Source organism: Crocuta crocuta, unplaced genomic scaffold (assembly GCF_008692635.1).
Source record: "Crocuta crocuta isolate KB4526 unplaced genomic scaffold, BGI_CrCroc_1.0 scaffold70, whole genome shotgun sequence".
Taxonomy (NCBI): domain Eukaryota; kingdom Metazoa; phylum Chordata; class Mammalia; order Carnivora; family Hyaenidae; genus Crocuta; species Crocuta crocuta.
The window spans coordinates 18,472,801-18,488,146 of NW_027528417.1; the positions used below are offsets into that span (position 1 = coordinate 18,472,801).

The 15,346-nt window shown below is 39.9% G+C and overlaps 1 protein-coding gene across 4 annotated transcripts in view; it reads left to right on the forward strand.

The window, feature by feature from the left end:
- The first annotated feature begins 11,173 nt into the window (after positions 1 to 11,173).
- The window catches only part of DCUN1D1 (defective in cullin neddylation 1 domain containing 1), a 35,196-nt gene continuing 31,023 nt past the window's right edge, over positions 11,174 to 15,346 (forward strand). The window contains exon 1 of one of the 4 annotated variants that reach the window (XM_077754490.1): positions 11,174 to 11,271. In XM_077754490.1, the coding sequence (XP_077610616.1) occupies positions 11,260 to 11,271 (12 nt within the window). In that variant the 5' untranslated portion in view covers positions 11,174 to 11,259. Of the gene's footprint in view, positions 11,289 to 14,955; positions 15,048 to 15,346 lie in introns of those variants that run through there. The other 3 variants (XM_077754491.1, XM_077754492.1, XM_077754493.1) reach the window with 3 other exon arrangements.

The following is a 15,346-nucleotide window of genomic DNA, read 5'->3' on the forward strand; positions in this document are numbered from 1 at the left end:
GAAAAAAAAAAAAAAAAAAAAAAATCAGGGGCGCCTGGGTGGCTCAGTGGGTTAAGCGTCAGACTTCAGCTCAGGTCACGATCTCAGGGTTCCTGGGTTTGAGCCCCCCACATCAGGTTCTGTGCTGACAGCTCAGAGTCTGGAGGCTGCTTCGAATTCTGTGTCTTCGTCTTTCTCTGCCCCTTCCCTGCTCATCCTCTGTCTCTCAAAAATAAATAAACATTAAAAATTTTTTTTAAAAAGATGTGTTAAGTAAAAACAGGGTTGAAATTTTATGGACACTATGATTTTAATAAGTGTACCTATAAATACAAGATGGAAGGAAGCAAAGTAATAGTGGCTATGTTAGTGTGGTGGAATTGTACATGATTTTTTTCTTAATGTTTATTTATTTTTGAAACAGAGACAGAGCATGAGTGGGGAAGGGCAGAGAAAGAGGGAGGGAGACACAGAATTCAGAGTAGGCTCCAGGTTCTGAGCTGTCAGCACAGAGCCAGAAGCAGGGCTCAAACCCACAAACCCTGAGATCAACCTGAGCTGATATCAGAAACTTAACCGGCTGAGCGACCCAAGTCCCCCTACCTAACATATCTTAAGCATCTTCTATGTTGCTACCTGGTCCTTATAATTCTAATTTTTAAAACTGCATAATTATTCCTTACTTATTCCCTGTAAATGGATGGAATATAATTTATATAACCATGCTTCTAATCTTAGACATGCAGATTATTTTTAGTTTTTGCTATTATAAAATAATGCAGCTCTTTGCATTTTGATGTACATAGCTGCTTTTTTCATATTAGGGTCATATGCCTATGGATACATATCCCTCCATTTTTTTCCCCCTATAAACTCATCTATTTCATTTGTGCAGTTTAAGAGGAACCAGAGGATAGTGAGAGAGGGAAATAGGTGTGGAGATGGTACAAGGCGGAACATCCCTGTGCAGAGATATGCAACATTATTTACCTTGATTGCATATAAGACAGAACTTCAATTTTTTGCCTAAAAATTCATACAACACATTTTTCTCCTATCAGAGGTGTTCTATTTCTTTGGTCACTGTGGATATTGTGCCAAAACCAACAGAGTGGGTCACTCTCTGGAACATCTATCTCTCTGGCTGTCAGAAATTATGACAGCTATGAAGAGAGAGTTTTAATAGCCAAATGTTGCAGATTTGCAATTGCCTAATTATGCTACATATGACATTTCATTCCAATTTAACTGAAGAAATTGAGCATCTATATTGCTGTTTTCTGTACCAAAAATCTGGACAGGTAGCGTGGTGATTTTTTTTTTCTGATTTAAATCTCTTTTATTACACATGTACTTAATTACATTTTGTGTGAAATCTGCGCATAAGTCTGGGCAAAGCACTCAAAGGCAAGCATAAACAAAACATAGCCCCCCTACTCAAACAGTTTATAATTTATTAGGAAATCAAGAATATAAACCCGAGTCAATTTACCTTCTAAGTAAAGCTTATGTTCTTAAAAATATGTATAAGACGCCCCAGGGAAATATAAGCACAAACTGGATACTTGAAGATATTAAGGAATATTGTTAGTTTTTCAGATGAGCTAATGGTATTGTATTTTGTTTTTTCTAAAGTCCTCTTTTTTAAAAATATGGAAATACATGTGAATAAAATATTATAATATCAGAGATTTGCATCAAAATTCTATAGGCCATGGGAATGGATGGATTATAAATGAGACAAGGCTGACCTTGAATTGATAATTGTAGAAGTTGGGTGATGGATACATTTGGGTAATTTGGTCTACTTTTGCATATATTCGAAAACTTTTATAATAAATTATTACACTTTACTTAGTTTTCCTTTGATTGTAAAATCAAAATACTAAGTATGACTGGAGCTTCAGTGATCCACCACACACCATAATGTACTTTCTCCACCTTTCTATCTAGCCAGCCAGCCTGGCCTTACCTCCCAGGCCTCCATCCGACTAAAATGGTCAACTCTCAGTATCTGCCCTGCATTGCTTAGAGGCCCCTACCTGAAAAAGAGATGTTGGTAAAAAAGCTCGCTTAGTGAGAAATGTGCTTATTTGACCCCTGCTTGAACTTGAAAATCTATGTTTATTTGGGAATAAAACAGAAGTGATTCATCTTATGAATTTCCTCAGGGCCAGTGGAATCCTGAATTTTCTTGGATGAGTTTGTTCATTCTAAGCTCTAATTGAAACCACAATATGGAAACCGGTTGGCTCTTCTCTTATATATTCTATCTGTTAGAAGCAGCAACATCTGCCAGCATTTCAATTCCTGCTTCCTTGGCATCGGGTTGAATTAATCAATAGACTATATAACCAACACCAAAAAAGGCAAATAAAAAATCTTCCAGTAAAGCAAATGGAAAATTACAAAATAAAAGCTTAATTTTCTGTGGTTTTTCAGGTGAGGTAAAAGTGGCTCATTTTTCTTTTGAGTTTTGAATGAATGAAAATTGAAATTAATAGCATAAACCTGGGGTATGCTCAGGAGCCATTTCCTTTGTTGTATTCCCTCTTTGTTGAAGTTGTTCCCCCTTAATTCATTGAATTGTATATATCACTGTAATTACCTCAGCCACTGTTATTAAATAAAAAATCTGATGCCACCATTTTCATAGTATGCAGGATGTTCCCATCAACAAGAAGGGAGTAAATGTTTAATATTTTGAAAGCTCAGTTTCTAATAACTATTCTAATGTAAAGATCCAGTTTTATGGTTCTCAACCTCTTTACCCTTTCAGATTCTCCTTATTTTTATCAACAGGGATTTTTGGTTTTAAAACAATTTTTTCCCTAACAAACTATGTGTATTTATTAACAAATCATCAAGTAATTTCTCCATCTTTTAAAGTAATCAAAGAATGCATATAATTCATAATGAGCTTGGAATAATACATATTACCACCTTGAACTAAAATAGTCCCAGCTAAAAGGAAAGAATTTCAATTTGTTAGCAGTAGAAAGCTTTTATTTTTTCTTTAGCCAAGCCATTTCTGTTAGACTTTTTTACATACCGAAAATGGTCTGTGATCTATATTCCTACCTTTGCAAACTATAGTTGGGATAATAGCTCTACTCATTAAATTATATCATTCAGAGCTCCTGTAAAAGAGCCTTGGTAGCAAAATAATAATAATAATGGGTTTTCTTAAAGATGATTTCCCCCCTACTCATTGATAGGTATTATTACACATAAAATTGCATGAACTAGTAAATAATCTTTTGGGTATATACTTTCTTCCATTCTTTCTGTGTTTTCTTGCTGTAAAACCAATGTCCCTGGCTGTTTGCTGGAGAGAAGAGACATCCCAAGGCTGCCATGTGGACATGAGCTCCCCAGGTAGGCAGGTGGTAAAACAAGTGGTTTATTTTGAAGCTCTTCATCTCCCTCCCAACCATCTCTTCTCCCCCTGGAGTTTTCAGTCCAGTTTCAGTTCTTTGCTAGCCCGGTAGAAAATACTTTAGGAGACCTAAAAACGTGTGACACATGGTTCCTGCCCTTGAAGGATGTACAGTCTAGTCATTAGTAGAGGGAAATTGACATGGGCAGAAATACCTAAGATGAAAGGCAAAATGAGCCACACGCTCTAGGGATTCCAAACCGTCTGCTTGGGCTGCACAGCTGCGTGTGTGTGTGTGTGTGTGTGTGTGTGTGTGTGTGTGTGTGTAGGGAGTTGTCCCTTCTAGCCANTGCTCTAGGGATTCCAAACCGTCTGCTTGGGCTGCACAGCTGCGTCTGTGTGTGTGTGTGTGTGTGTGTGTGTGTGTGTGTGTGTAGGGAGTTGTCCCTTCTAGCCATAAGGGGCTGGGAATTAATGGAAGAACTGGATATTGAAAGAAGAGGAGGCCCGTGGAGGGTAAAACTAGGGAAATGGGGACAAGGGTGTCCCTGACAGAGAAACAGAACCATTAGGAGATGTGTCTTGTCTGTCTTTCTATGGTTCTGGGGAATCTTCTACAAATGTGTGAGATGGTTAAGCAGTGTCTATGAGCTGTTGTCTCCATGTCCAATGTTGGAGCTTGAAGCCATGGTGCAGGCAGTTGGGAAGGGATAATGGATACAAAGTAGGGGAGATTGAGAGAAGCCTGGAAACCACAAGCATGAGATGGAATTCTATAACGATAAACTGAAGTTTGTGTCTGTTCTTGTGACCTCTGACCTTGGTGTCAAGGTTACTCTACAGAAGGTAGGACCCTGTGTCCTAGAGCTGAACACAAACACCTGGCTCTGGAGTTGGAGAAGCTGAAGGGAGGATCCAGGATAATGAAGAAAAGCTGCAGGCTTAGTTGCTGCTTGGTGCCAATGCGGTCTCGGCACACGGGCCAAACTGTGTGTGAGTCACAAAATGGCTGCTTCCCTTCTGCCCTCCAAAGCTCCGAGAATCTTCCTTATGGCCAACCCCAATAGGAAACAGACAAGAAGGAAAATACAGGTCAGATACTTTCCAGGCCATCACAGGTTGTATCCAGAGTGTGGAGTTTCTGAAAATTAAGCTAAAGAATTTGGATGACATCGACAAGAAGTGGCTTTTGAGCCAGAGAAACAAGAGTAAAGCTGACCTTAAGGACAATAAAGTGGGGAGCAGGACAGATTGGAGGACCTAACTTAGGAGCTCAGAACTCTTGTGAGCGGTAGCAAGGGGGTTAAGAAAGCTGAAGTGGCAAAGCCATGTCTAGAAATTTCGCTGCTCTGACCAGTGCATGAAGCTTGCTTTTCTGTGTTTGGGGAAGATAGCAGATCTACATACAAAGCATTGCCTGCCCTGGACTTTGGTGTATTTCTTACTCTTATCCATTTCCTTCAGCCTTAAAAAATTGCAGTGTCCTGGGTCAAAGTCCCAAGTTTGTGACCCTAGAAGTTTGCGGTCCTGAAAAGAGAATATCAGTGGATAATTGTCATGTTTTATGACCCCCAACAGTAGCAATTGAAAATCCTTTCTGTGTTTGGGGAATTTTCCACATTAAGGATCCTGCTAGAAGTGAGTAAATCACTTTGTTAGCTTGCTTTTAACTTAGGGAGACTCCAGTTTATAAGAGAACAGGAAGAAGCAGGGGCCAATCACCTTTTTATTACTAAAAAGTATTCTGTTATATGGATATAACACATCTTTATCCATTCACCAACTGATAAACATTTGAATAGTTTCCAGTTTTTGTCTATTATGTACAATGCTGCTATAAGCATTATTGTACATGTCTTCTGGATAACATCTAGTAGTACAGTTGCTGGGTTATATGGTAACTTTCAGTTTTAAGAAACTGCCAAACTATTTACTGACAGTTTCTATTCTACATTTCCATGAGCAGTGCATGAGGGATCAGGTTTCTCTATGTGTGCACCCAAACTTGGGAAGGTCCGTCTTTTTAATTGTAGCCATTTTTATGAATGTGTAGGGTTATCTTGTGGTTTTAATCTGTATTTCCCCAGTGACCAATGATGTTGAATTTCCATATAAATTTTAGGATCAGCTTATCAATTTCTACAAAGCCTACTGGGATTTTGATAGGGATTGCACTGGATTTATACAACAATTTGGGGGAGATTTGCCATCCTAACAATATTGAGTCTTTGAATCCATGAACATGGGGTATTTTTCTACTCAATAAGATCTTCTTTCATTTCTCTCAGCGATGTTTTATAATTTTCATTATACAAATCTTCCACTTCTTTTGTTAAATTTATTCCCAAATATTTTATTATTTTTTCATCCTACTGTGTTTTAGATTGTTGCCAGTATATAGAAACACAGTTGATTTTTCAGGGTGCCTAGGTAGCTCAGTCAGTTAAGCATCCGAGTTTGGCTCAGGTCATGATCTCACAGTTCGTGTGTTTGAGCCCCACGTCGGGCTCTATGCTGACAGCTAGCTCAGAGCCTGGAGCCTGTTTCAGATTCTGTATCTCCCTCTCTCTCTGACCCTCTCCTGCTCATGCTCTCTCTCTCTCTCTCTCAGAAATAAATAAACATTAATTTTTAAAAAAGAAACACAGTTGATTTTAAAGTATTGATCTTGTATCCAGTGGCCTTGCTGAACTCATTTTTTACTTCTAGCAGCTTTGGGCAGAGGGCAGGGAACTCCTTAGAGTTTTCTTTTTTCTTTCTTTCTTTTTTTTAAATTTTTAAATGTTTTATTTATTTCTGAGAGAGACAGAGAGACAGCATGAGCAGGGGAAGGTCAGAGAGAGAGGGAGACACAGAATTTGAAACAGGCTCCAGGCTCTGAGCTGGCTGTCAGCACAGAGCCTGACATGGGGCTCGAACCCACGAACCGTGAGATCATGACCTGAGCAGAAGTCGGACACTTAACCAACTGAGCCACCCAGTCGTCCCTCCTTAGAGTTTTTTATGTATAAGACAATATCATCTGAGAATAAAGAAATGTTTACCTTTTTCTAATCTGGATACCTTAAAATTTTTTTTTCCTTATTGAACTGGCTAGAACCTCAGTTTAGGGTTAATTAGAGGTGGCAAGAGCCGATATCCTGTCTTAGGGAGAAGCATTCAGTCTTTTACCATTAAGTATGATATTAGCACTAGGTTTATTTTGTTTTGCTTTTTTGTTGCTGTTGTTGATGCTCTTTATCAGGTAAGAAACTTCCTTTATATTCCTAGTTTCTTGAGAATTTTTACCATGAATGGATGCTAGGTTTTGTTAAATGCTTTTTCTGAATCTACTGAGATGATTGTGCTGATGATTATTTCTTCATCCTATTAATATGGTGTGTGTTACATAACTTGGTTTTCAACTACTGAACCAATCTTACGTTCCTGGGTACATGGTGATGGTAAATCATTTTTTCATACATTATTGAATTTGGTTTGCTAATATATTTCAAGAGGTTTTACATTTATGTATTTGTAGTTTTATGTTCTTTGATAATAATCTGTCTTTAGTTTTGCATCAAGAAAATACTGGCCTCGTGGAATTGACATATCTGCCTTGCTTCTACAGACACATAACTAGAATATGCTTTATTGTAATTTTTGCATTTATTTGTTTCTTTTTCCTTTGGAGAAACAAGTTGCATACAACAGAAACTAGATCTTACCTACTGGTAAGATTACCAAAATTTAATCAATGTTTCATCTGAGAAGCTGTGCAGGGCCCTCTATTCAGACTGTGTTTATTGCAGACATGGGCAGAAACAGATGGCATGCCAGGACCCAAGTACCTCAAAGTCAAATTTCCCAACTGATCACAGACAGAAGAGGAAGTGGCCACCTTCTTTTTCTCCTCTGTAGTGTAGAGGGATAGAAAAATGTCTCCTGAATATTCACTGACCATTGTTGTAACTTCTTATCATAGCCCCTTTATATTTGGGGAAGAAATGTGATAATTATATATATAACCAATCAAGCTGGATCTACTGGTCAACGTGTTTCTAGATGCCAGAGTCACATCAAGTGTCAGAAGAATCTGTGTGTTGATTCAGTGATTCGGAGGAACCATCTAGCCAGTATTTCCCTCATCATGTAACCTTAATATTTGTTATGATCATGGCTGATTCGGGTTATTTTTCAGTGTTTGAAACATAAAGAACAAGCACAATGACCTCCTTGAGGGTGCCTTTTGATTAAAGAGGCATCCAAATGTCACAGGAAAGAACTGCTTTTTACCAGACATCACTTTAAACAACTCTCTCCTTGAAACAAACCAGGTCACCTCAGCTTGAGACTCACTGCTATTCATTCTGTAGAAGTCCATTCATACATTACCTCTTCTAGGTTGAGCAAGTGCCTACCACAGCATTAATATGCCGTCTCATTTACTCTCCACACACTACTCTGAGGTAAGTATTTTATAGACCAAGAAACTGGGGCTCATATTAAGAAATATGGCAACGTCACCTTTACAATAAATGGTAGAGTCTGGTTGCAGCACAGATCTAGGTAACTTGAAGCCCATCCTCTCCTGCTACACACAACCTCCCCTCTGCCCATAGTCCTGCTGGGCTTCTCAGATGTAGCACTTGCACAGCCATTTCAGAGACTCTTTTCTCAACTCCCATCGTTTCCATATCACCTGATCCTGGGTTCCTGGGTGGGTATGCAGGGATGCCGGGACTGTTTAGTTTTTTCTTTGTATTCCTAGTGCCTCTTACTGTGGCTGATACATAGGTGTTCAATGAATGTTGAAATACATGACTGAATGAGAACAATTATACTTCCTAGACTTTTGAGGGAAGCTCAGATTTGAGACTAGAAGGAAATTAAGGATTTATCTAATCTAAACTCTCCAGTCAGAGAAGTTGAGGCTCCAAAAAGACAGGTGTGACTTGCCCAGTCATAGGGAGATAGCCAATTTAGAATGCAGTTGTCTTAGGCCCTGACTCTTTCATACAACTCCCAGTCCTATTTCTGAAGTTTCAAAGCTGATACCACTCCTCAGTTTGTAAGTTATACAACAGTAATACAAATGTAAGAAATAATAACAAGGGAAGGGAGCCTGGACAGCTCAGTGGGTTAGGTGTCTGACTTCAGCTCAGGTCATGATCTCACAGTTAGTAGGTTTTGAGCCCCATGTCAGGCTCTGTGCTGATGGCTCAGAGCCTAGAGCCTGCTTTGGATTCTGTGTCTCCCTCTCTCTCTATCCCATGCCTGCTCACACTCTATCTCTTCTCAAAAATAAACATTAAAAAAAATAAGGGATCTGAATTTTAAATAATGTAAAGATAACATTGCAGGAAAAAAATTCTGACTGCACAGTGACTTCATAAAGGACTTAACAATATTCATTACTTCTTTTGAGAAATCATCCATCTGAAGGATTAGAAACAAATCTTAGATTCCTCTCAGACAAACAATCCAATGAAATACCTGGCTCTGGGCTGGTGGACTAAGAACCTGGGCTCTGAGCCATACACTTCACCCGAGGGCTGTCACATGTGCCCAGCCTGGGGGAGGTGTTCTCTTACACATTTCACAGCTATGTTGTTACTCCTTAGGGCTGTATCTATTGATCAGGAATGAAAATAATCCCTTCTGCTCTCCTAACCCCTCTCACTGGTTGTCCTTTCCAGCCAGACCTGATCTGCCAATTGTGCTGTCACCCACCAGGCCTGACCCTAGGCCTTTATGCTTCTTGCCTCCCCACTCAACCCCCATCTCCGCCCTCCCCGCACCCCTCTATCAGGGGTCAACAAAAATCGAGGGACCTCTTCAAATTCTCTAAAATTCATCATTTTGTTTCAAAGTGCTGATATGCAACCACAATGTTTTCCTTTCTGTCAGTTGAGAGTGACCATGTCACAGTTTCTCTCCAAAGAACTTTGCCTAATCATCTCCTTTCCCAAGTGTCCTCAAGCTGGTCCTCCCTGGTCTCTCACAGCACATGGACTCATTTGGGCTTCACTTGTAGACTCCTTCATTGACTTTCTCTTTCTGTATATTTTCAAAATGATAATCTCACAATTTAGCTTTTTGTTATTTGTATTTTTTTTCTCTTTCGTAGTGCTGTAGGATACTCTGACCCTGATAGTAATTTTTTAAAAATTTTATAGTATTTGCAGACAAATCTTCCCTTTCACTAACTCTTCTCTCTCAATCCATCCCAAATAATTTCTTTGAAAAGGGTGACCTATCTTAATGGAAATGGAGAAAATGGCATTAACTTACTGGATACTATATTACTGGACAGCCCTGAAAACTCTAAAGCAGCTGTGAAATGTGTTTTTGTGTTTCAGATGTCTTATTTTGATTGAAAAAACCTTGTACACAAATCACATTTAACAGGATGACATGGTCAGGGTCAGGTAAATTATTGGTGTGTGGTAGACGTTTATAAAATTGTACAGGTGACCTCATTTGCCATATATACTAAAAATGTTCATATATAAAAATATATATTATTAGTAATTCACTTATTTCTTTATTATTTTATATAATAAAGAATTCATATTTCCCTTTTGCCATNNNNCCCCGATTGAACTACGTTAGCTTCTCCAGTGCCAAATATTTTTGTACTACTATTGGATACATATAGATATTTCAGGTTTACCTTGGCTTTCATTTATTTCTTGGAAGTAAGAGTCCTTATTTCTCCCACTTGTTAAGCATCTATTTCCAGCCCAGACACTGTGTGGACCTGTGCTGGCCAATATGGTAGCCATTACCATATGTGGCATCTTGACCACTTGAAATGTGACTAGTCCAAAGTCAGATGCACCTTAAGTACAAAATACATATCAGATTTCAAAGACTTGCTATGAAAAAAAGAATGTAAGGTATCTCAATATTTTATATTGAGTACATGTTGAAATGCTGGGATTTTGGATATCTTAGGTTAGATATTACACACAAAACAGGTGAAGCCTGTTTCCTTTCAGGCTTTTAACTGTTACTACTAGAAAATTTTATTTTTTAGCTTTTTAAATTAAAGTTTATTTATTTTGAGAGAGACAGAAACAATGTGAGCAGAGGAGGGGCAGAGAGAGTGAGAGCGAGAATCCCAAGCAGACTCCATGCTGTCAGGGCAGAGCCTGATGCGGGGCTCAAACTCACAAACTGTGAGATCATGATCTGAGCCAAAACCAAGAGTTGAATGCTTAACCAACTGAGCCACCCAGGTGTCCCACAACTAGAAAATTTTAAATTTCATATGTGCCTCATATTTGCAGCATGCATCATACCTGCCATACAGTGTTAGTTGTAGGTATTTCATACACTTAAAAATGAATGAGTGAGTAAATGAATAAGACAGGCTAAACTTCCCTGATCTTTGAGGACAGCTCATAATAGTTGACCAGGAAGGAATGAGACAAGCATAGGGTTTGATTGAAACTCATTACAATTTAACCCAATCTTCTCATTTTGCAATTGAGAATACCGAGTCCCAGAGAAACTCGTATGCCTTTTGCACTATCCACTGAATAAAGACAGGAAAGCAAGATGTTGGTTCAATACCAGCTTTTCCACTAAGGCACGGGCCTGGATTCTAGAGAGGACTCTGGATTCTAGAGGACCATTTACTGTAGAACTGTTTCAGTCTTTTATGATTTCAATGAATTTGCCCTCTGTAACTGACCAGAGCTTCCAAGACAGACACCCAAGCTGAACTATGGTCTCATGTAGGAGGGACCAAGCTGGACTGGGTCCCAAGATGGACACCTCAGGACAGTGAGACATTGTGACATCACCAATGATGGTCTCAGGTAGTTGCTCATCACTGGCCCTCCAGTCTCAGCTGTTACTGCAAGTCCATTCCTCTACCATGAGTGTGGAGCAGCTCAAATCAACAGATCCACATGTACCTTGAGGTGACAGACTGGCTCTGGTGAATACCCCCTTTTGTAAATTTAGAGGTGACCCTTCTGTTGGCTCTTTTGTGTGAAGAGGCCAATGGTGCTCATTTTTCTAAGGACAGTCTTTAAGGTTCATCCTTTTGTTCTGATTAAGGATTCATTTCTAAGTAGTTCAGAATGTGGGGGAAAGAGTCCCAGGCAGTCAGTCATCTCTTTGGCTGCACAGATAATGCTTACAAGGGAGGGAGAGCCAAAAGGCTTCCATTTCTTCCCCCACTCTGGTGAGTTAGGCGTTAATTTGGTACTATGGCTCTTGTGTTAGACTTCTTGAAACTACCCTAGGGCCCATTCCTGTCCCTGAGGCCTCATCTGTCTGCTTCACCCTTTAAGATATTATAATTCTGGATCAATAAGACCTAAGGGCCACGTTTTACTCAAATAGGTTGCATTGGTCAGTCTCATTTACTCTTACATATTTATAAATAGGTGAGCTTCAATTCAATAAGCACATTTATGTAAATGCTGGGCAAAATTGAGTCCACCCAAGTTAAGAGTGGGAGGGTGGTGGCTATGCATCCTAGACTAGTGCCTTTGAACTGTAACTATGTATACATAGTTACCCTGCAGGCTTAATTTTAGCTGGATGAACTACCAGAAATGTTAGCAATCTGTCTTTTCAGATTACTTTTGCTCTTTCTCTTTGCTAAAAGATAGATTTTTAAAGTATGGAATCCTGGTTTCACATGTTTCTTTAAACAGAACTGTAAGAATTTTTATCAGTGAATATATATATCTTAACGTGAATTTTTAAGCATCTGAGGCAACATTCATTTTCAAATACTTGCATGTTTTACCTTGAAAAATTATACTGTCTACAGATACTCTATATTAGTCTATGTAGCTATAGATGTACAGTGAATATATGTGCGTGTACTTTCTGTGTTATATATATAGATGTGTGTATACACAAACACACACACAGGGAAGGAGAATAGTGGATTTCAGCTAGATGGTTCTATCTTTTTTGTATTGAGATTGTTACTTCGAAAGTAATCTTTACAAATTCTGTTCTTAAAAAAATTCTCAAAATCTTAACAATTTGAAGTCTCATGACAAAATAGTAATGTGAACATGTTAATGGATATGATCAAATATTGTAATTTATGCTTTATCTTCATGACTTTTCCGTTTTAAAAATAATCAGGACAATTTTAACAAATATATTTCTCTCAATGATGACTGAGTAATAATTCTCCATTTCACATTCAGTACTGTAGCTTGTAAGTGCAGTAATGAGTACAGTTGCTACTACATTTACCATCTGACCATATGCTAGAACATACATCTGCCAAGGAGGACAGACATTCCATTACAATAACAAACAACATAGGCATAGTCTTAAGGCAAATCAATAGACATTAGATATCTTCTTTATCTATTATCATGTAGTACATACATATATGTGTCAGGCACTTGTTTTGACACTGAAAACTCAGATGTACGCAACTGAGTCTCTCACCTGGAGGAGTCAGGGGTGGTGGTCATGCAAATAGATGATTAACATATGATGTCAAGATGTCCTAATAGAAATATATACAAGGTGTCACAGAAGTGCAGAAGGAAAAACAATGCCTAACTGCTGGAATCCAGGAATGAAGATAGTCGTAGAGAAGATGGTCTTTGGATTTGAGGTCTTGGTAGGAAATACAGAGTGGTGGTTAAGAGAATAATCTGTGGCTAGACTATATGGGTTTAAATTCCAGCTCTACTGCTTACCAGCCAAGGAAACTTAGGCATGTTATTTAACCTCTCTGTGCTTCAGTTTCCCCCTCTGTAGAATGGGCATAATCACTGGGCATAGCTCATAGGGCTGAAGTGAGGATTATGTGAGTTAGAGTGTGTCATGGGCTTAGAACAGTGCAAGGCACATGGAAAGCGGTTAATCAGTGTTCGCCCCATTGCCAGGGAGAGCAGAATGAGAGAAAGCAAGGAGACACAAAGGATTATGGCAGGCTTGGCTTATTTAAAACCGAAATATGAAGTGTATTTGTATAGAAGAAAGAGGGAAATGACAATGTAGGTGGATAGATTAAGGGGAGAGAGCCTCATATGCCACATCAATGAGGCTCATATTCATGGAGCCAGTAGAGAATTTTAAGGACCAAATTTGGGCTTGTATTATAAAAAGATAACTCTGGAGCAATGGGGAATGTGTAGAGGCCAAATTAGCTAAGAGATTATTGATGAGAAAAGACAGGATAAAGGTTCTGCTGAGGGATGGAGAATAGAGTGGAAATTCAAAGTTATATTTGTGAGGTGAAATTGATGAGGGTTGGTGATCGATTAGATTAAGAGAGATGAGGTGGAAGGAATTGTGGATGACTCTTGGACTTCTAATTTGGGTGATTTGGTAAAAAGACTGGAGGAAGAGTAGGCTCAGGGATAAGGTTTTGGATTTGTCAAGATTGATGGGCCCATGACATGACCAAAATTTAGTGTTTAGGCCTGCCACTCAGGAGCTAGAAGTCAAGATTCAGTACTCCTCAAGGTCTAGGTAGCAGTTGACATTGTGGGAATGTGAGTGAGTGCATGACACAGGTTGTATACAGGAAGAGATTCAGGGATGGTTCTGGAACACTGTCAAGCCTGAGAAAGCTGAGCCAGCAAGGAGAGTGGTCATAGACGAAGGAAATGTAGAAGAAAGTGGAAATCATGGAAAATGATGGAGAGGAAATTCAAAGAGGAAGTGTTTAAGTGTAGGAGAGAAGTCAAATAGAATGAGAACTGAGAATTGTACTTTGGACTTGGCAAATAGGAAAAAGAGCTTAAGAAAACCTGGGAGCTATTACCATAGTGAAATATAACAGCGTGGAGAAAGATACAGTGACTCCCCGTCATTAAGACCCTAGATGTTAATATTTCAGGTCAAATCTAGGTAAATTCCTGGAAAGCATCCATGGATGTGCTCCGGCTTCAGGCTTGATACATGAAGCAGATCTTGGCCTGTCCTCACCAACCTGTTTACCCAGAACCTAGCAAGGGGCTGTGGTGGCCAAAGATCTGTTTTGGTAGAGTTCTGGGAGCTCCTGATACATGACTGGCTCCAGGAAGTGTTAAGTGGCCCTGGGGAGTTGCCAAAGAACTTCTGTTGCTTTGATAAGAACTTCAAAGCTGTGAAGTTGTAGGGTTGATCCGGTAGCTTATGCCTGTGTTGGGGGGAAAAGGGTGTTGGTGAGGATGGTGATAACAGGTTGATTCAAGTTGGCTCTTTTCTGAAACACATCCAAACACATCCAAACTCTTGGCTCAGTCTTAGATGTGATTTTCTGATTAGGTTTCATCACCTGCTTTCTTATTTCCCTCCTTTATGGGTGAAAGTGTCTCATCTCTCCAATTGGATAGTCAATTTCTTAATGGCAGGGACCACACTCCAAAGAGTGTTTTAAACTCCCTTCCAGCACATTCCTGTATTTGACTCCCAACGCAGAATCCTGGTATTCTCAGCCTCACCCGACTTAGTACCAAGAATAGGTCAAGACTGGACCATCCGCCTGGAGTGACGCCATCNAAAACTTAGCCTAGGAAGGTAATCTCAAGGGATATTTAGAGCAAGCAGTAGGTGTTCATACTGATACTTCTGCAACTAGTTGCATGCGTGGGGCCTTCTCAGTCCTCCAGGCGAGAACTCCAAGGCCACCCCACTGGTTTCCCAGCGGACACTTTGGTCTGGGAAGAACCTGTGCCGTAAAGGACATTACGGCTCCCATGAGGGTAGACTAAGGTCTCCTCTGGTACGTCCACATGGGGGACCTGATGCAGTCCAGGTACTGCAGCTGGGGGGGCAAACGAGAAAATACGAGGTGGAGGCGTTTTCACTTCTTCCCTTTTGAGGGGGTGTTCTTGATGGGAAGGGGTGGTTTGGGATGGATCTAGCGCCTCAGTCCTATCCCTTCCAGTCTCCCCCGTCTGTTCAAGTTAGTGGCCACCGCTCATCCTCTCCTCGAGTCGGTGTACCGGCGCCGTCCGACGGCGGAAGGAGCGCGTAGGAAGCGGAGGTGGGTGTCCCTGGCCCCCCACCCCGCCAGAGACG